Source organism: Megascapheus bottae, chromosome 1, assembly GCF_031878675.1.
Source record: "Megascapheus bottae isolate mThoBot1 chromosome 1, mThoBot2.hap1, whole genome shotgun sequence".
NCBI lineage: Eukaryota > Metazoa > Chordata > Mammalia > Rodentia > Geomyidae > Megascapheus > Megascapheus bottae.
Genome location: NC_143509.1, coordinates 89,725,454 through 89,730,603, shown reverse-complemented (window position 1 = coordinate 89,730,603; position 5,150 = coordinate 89,725,454). Strand labels below are relative to the sequence as shown.

General features: G+C 49.5%; 1 protein-coding gene across 1 annotated transcript; it reads right to left on the bottom strand.

The window, feature by feature from the left end:
- Positions 1-312: 312 nt before the first annotated feature.
- On the bottom strand, positions 313-1,216 carry LOC150069577 (tripartite motif-containing protein 43-like). The gene is made up of 2 exons (XM_090331178.1): positions 820-1,216; positions 313-635 (listed from the first exon to the last, which is right to left on the bottom strand). Exons 1-2 carry the CDS (start codon positions 1,214-1,216, stop codon positions 313-315), a joined length of 720 nt encoding a protein of 239 aa, XP_090187304.1.
- Positions 1,217-5,150: the final 3,934 nt, after the last annotated feature.

The following is a 5,150-nucleotide window of genomic DNA, read 5'->3' as shown; positions in this document are numbered from 1 at the left end:
GGCCCTGCTCCCTCCCCCGGGTCTGGAGGGTCCTGGAGAGTCCCGGGCATGGGCTCTTGCCCTAGGCCAAAGGGGCGCCCCTGGAAATGAAAGGCCTGACCAGGAAGTGGATGGAGCCGGTGGGGTATCTCCAGAGAAGGTAATTCCTAGCCACGTTCAAGAAAGTCGCAGTCCCATGGTCGAGATCCAGAAAGACCCCCACCCTCCCCAGAGGCCGCTCTAGGTAGTGATCTGGCCGGATTCCCACCGCCCAAGAGGTGGGGCTGAGCTCCCAGTAGTGTCGGCTGGCGCTGAAGACCTGGGCGCCGCGACCTAGTGGCCGGCTTCTTCCTCCCTGGAAGCTGCCAGCAGAGGTGGGCTCGGCGTCCAGGGTCCGAAGGACACCTCTACTCGGTACGGGCTGAGGCTCTCCACCAGCCCACAGATTCTAGGGGGGCCGAGCAACGGCTCCAGGGTCTGGGGCTGGAAGTGCAAGGCGCACTCTCCCAGCACCAGGCCATCCCTGAAGTCCTGGAGGAGCTCCACATCCGGCTTTTGGTAGGCCCTCATCAGCTCCTGGTACACGCTCCTGAGGTGACCCTGTTCCTGGAGCAGGTGCCCCTCGGTTGTCTGGAGTTGTGCTGAGGTCCCCCTTCCTAGGTCGAGAAGTAACTTGGAGTTTTATGCCCCGGGGTGGCATAAAACGCCTCGGTCATCGTCTGGTGCAGGTGCAGAAACCAACCCCACCGGCTCATGATCTCCCTCTGCTCCTCCACCTTCCTCTAGGTCTCTTCTTTCCTCTCCCACAAAGTCTCCATGAGCTGTAAGATGGCCTCCCGCCTGTGGGCGGCTGCGCGCTCCAGGGGCTGGTGCCGGTGCTCCAGGGCCTGGGAGCAGAGCCCGCAGAGCGGCTCTCGTCCTCCTCCCAGAACATCTGCTTGGGCTCGCCGTGGGTCCCACACCTGTGCTCCTGGGAGCTCAGGAACCCGCGGAGGCTGGCCTTCCGCACCAGGGAGACCACACTGCCCAGCACCACGTTGGATCTCGGCTCTCCTCGCTGGGAGGGCTCCCTGCAGGCAGGGCACCTGGCCGGGGTCGTGGCATCTTCCCAGGCCAGGCAGAGACACGGGCGACAGAAAGTGTGGCCGCACTGGACGGTGACCGGGACCATCAGGGTGTCCAGGCAGATGGGGCATCTCACCTCCTCCTGGAAGGCTAGGGCCAGCTCAGCTTCCATCTTCGCCCTTCAGAGAGCACGGAAAACGCCCCCAAGAGCAGGTTCTCCCGCAGGGATCCTCAGCACGCACCACACCGCAGGGGGGGGGCAGTTGGGAGCGCCATCCAGCCATCCGGACCAGTGGCTGCAGCGGGATCTTCTCCACACAGGGAGGCCAGGAAGTGGCACGCAGGCTTTCATCGACCTGGGGGGGGGGGGGCGGAGCCAGGGCAGGGCTTTGCGCCTGAGTGCCAGGCACTGAAGGTCAGGCCACCTGCCTGCACTTTGCAGGCAGGGGGCCAGGGGGCCAGGTGCGGGCAGGCCCCGCCCCCCTGCACCTGCAAGCTTTGGGAACGTGGCCTCACCAGTTGCTCCAGCCAGGACTGGCGCCCTCCCTCCGGTACAGCTGCTGTGGCTGCCTCTGCTGCCTCCGCAGCTGCCTCCACCGCCTCCACCGCTGCTGCTGCTGCTGCTGCTGCTGCTGCTGCTGCTGCTGCTGCTGCTGCGGACTCCGTGTTGGTTTGTTCCCCTCAGGCACACTTTCTCCCAGAGTCCTCTGACTGTGTGAGGGGGGAGAACCCGAGGGCGCAAGGGTGATCCAAGGCGACCGACCCAGCCACACGCGGGACGCCAAGTGCAAACGCTGAGGGAATGGAAGAGGTCAGGGAGGGGCGGTGGAGGGGGGGGGGTGAGTCGGCTGAAGGTGGGGGTTGGGGAGGGAGCCGCGGAGGGCCAGGATGCTAGAGAAAGCAAGAGGAAGGAGGGACTGGGGAGCACCTGCAGCCGAAGGCCCTCACTTCCCGTCCCGAGGTGCCCGCCAACCTCCATCCCTTGGTAGGTCTTTAAGGCTGACCCCACCCGGCTCCCACGGGGAAGCAGAGCAGGGGAGGCGGGGGGGGGGGGGGAAACGCCAAGAGGGAACCGCAGACCAACTGGCAGACCGGACCCAGGACTCGACAATTCCTAGCCAAGTTCAAGAAAGTCGTGGTCCCATGGTCGAGATCCAGAAAGACCCCCACCCTCCCCAGACGCCGCTCTAGGTAGTGATGGCGCAGAGGTGAGATTGTAAACAGGCCGACTGGGTGGGGGGGGGGGGGGTCCCAGCTGGGAGGGCACCTGGCTGGGTTCGTGCTTCTTTCTATCCAGGCGGAGACTCCTGGAATAGATTGTCGCCCTTGATGATGTATTAGTCCTTTACTCCACTAGTTGGACTGAGAGCTAGCTGTGCAGCGGCACACAACCTCAAGGACCAACCGGACACACTCGAGGAAAAGCTCCAAACTCTGACATTGTCAGCCGCTGAATTAATTTGGTTGACAACCACATGTATACACAGATTTCTTCCAGTCCCTGTTGCAAAGCAAATAAAATCTCTCTCTAATGACCAGAGAGCGATCCTACAGCAATAGTGTTCAATTTGTAGAAAAACTCAAGGACAAACCACTGCATATATAAATTCACAGAGGTCTTAATAATCCCCAAAGGAAAGAAGAAGGAAGGTAGGAGAGAAATGTGGCTATCTCATGAAATGACACTTGAGGAGATAGGAAATATTCAAGGAGATGTTTGTGAACATGACTTAATAGATTAAAGCAGAATTTCAAATGTAATTTTATGAATATAAGCAGGAAATTACCAAGGAGCTCCTGAAATTCAGAAGAGAAATAGATGAAAAGACTAGTTGCTCATTGCAGGTGTGATCAGCTCAGTGTCCACAATGCAAACAAAAATGGAATCATTAAGCAATAGATTGAGATGGAGAATACGATATCAGGAACCGAACATAAAATGCAAGAGATGTAACACAGAATCATCAGTCTGGAGAAAGCATTCAGAATTCATGAAAAACAACTCCAGGACCTGGCAGTCGCAGCCAAGAAATCTAATCTTCTTATAATAGGGATGGACGAATGGATGGAGTTTCTCAATAAAGGAATGCTACCCTTATTCACCAAAATCATACCAGAGAACTTCCCCAACCTCGAACGTGAAAATACTCACATTTTTGAAGGCTTCAGAACTCCAATCAGGCAAGCCCCTAGAGGGAACTCATCTAGACACATCATAGAAAACAACCAGACCCGAAAACTAAGGAGCTGATCTTAAATACCGCAAAAACAAAGAAAGAGCTATACTACAATGGGAAAAAATTACAGTAAGTTCTGACCTCTCCAGGAAAACCCTAAATGCAAGAAAAGCTTCAAAAAATATCATTCATGCCCTGAAGACCAATACCTGCCAACCCAGACTGGTATAACCTATGAAAGTAGCATTTACATTTGAGGGAGAAACAAGAATATTTCATTCCAAAGAGAAGCTACATGAATATATGCACATTAAACCAGCATTGCAAAAATATTAAATAATGAAGAACTAATTGCAGAACAGCAAGAACCCCATGAAGAAGAAATCATCTATAAATCACTAAACACAAAAGGGGAAAAAAGAGAGAGAAAGTAATAAAAATAAATTATGACAAAGGACAATAATTTTCCTAAATGTGAACAGGCTGAACAATCCAATCAAAAGACAAAGAATAGCAAACTGTTTTAAGAAACAAGACCCATCCATATGTTGCCTCCAAGAGACCCACCTCACTGCCAAAGACAGAAACAAACTCCAAGTGAATGGATAGAAAGAGTTTTCCACTCAAACCCACCAGGCAAAAAAAGTAGGAGTAGCAATCTTAATCTCTAACACAAATGATTTCTCAATAAAATCAGTGCATAAAGATAAAGATGGCCACTACATATTAGTAAAGGGTACAATCCATACCCAGAATATTATTGTTATAAATGTTTACTCCCCCAGCACATGGAACACACTCCAAAATAGATCACATAATAGTTCATACAGAAAACTTAAGCGGATACAAGAGGACTGATATAATCCCACAGTGGAGTCAGACTAGTTATGAACAACAAAGTAAAGTCAAAAAACATTCAAACACCTGGTTGCTGAACAACACACTTCTGAATAACTCCTGGGTTACAGATCAAATCAAAGGAGAAATTCAAAAGTTTCTTAAATATAATGACAAGAGACATTATAAAAAAAGTTAAGGGACAGCAAAGACAGTTCTAACGGGCAAACTTATTGCACTAAGATCCCATATTTAAAAGACAGAAGAAGAGCATGTAAATAACCTAAAGAAGAAATTGAAGCACCTAGAGGTGCAAGAAAAAATTAATTTTAAGACAACTAGAAGGACAGAAATAAAAAGAAAATCAGAAATATCAGAGATTGAAATAAGATCCACTATACACAAAATTAATAAATCCAAAAGTTGGATCTTTGAAAGAGTCAACAAAATTGACAAATCCCTGGCAAGGTTAATCAAAAAAAGGAGAGGGGAGACTAAAATAAACAAGATTAGAGAACCCACTGGAACTATCATGACCAATATCCAAGAAATTCAGTCCATTATGAAGAAGTATTACTAGGGCCTAAATTGAAAGAAACAAGAAAATCTAGTAGAAATGGATAATTTCTTAAATAAATATAGGCTACCCACATTGAACAATGACGAGGTAAACGAACTGAACAAACCAATTTCATACAATGAAACATCGGAAGCAATCAGAGAAATGCCAACCAAAAAGAGCCCAAGTCCAGACGGTTTCACTATGGAATTCTACAAGATGTTTAAAGATGAAGTAACACCTATACTCTTGAAACTCTTCCGAGAAATAGAAGCAGGAGCAATGCCAACCAAACTCATTTTATGAAGTTATTATTACACTCATCCACAAACCAGGGAAAGACCCAACAAAACAAGAAAACTACAGACCTATCTCTAATGAACATGGACACAAAACTCCTCAATAAAATACTAGCCAACAGAATCTGGAAACAAATTAAGAAAAATACACTGCGATCAAGTAAGCGTCATCCCACAGCTGCAAGGCTGGTTTAACATTTACAGATCAATCAATATAATACATCATATCAATAG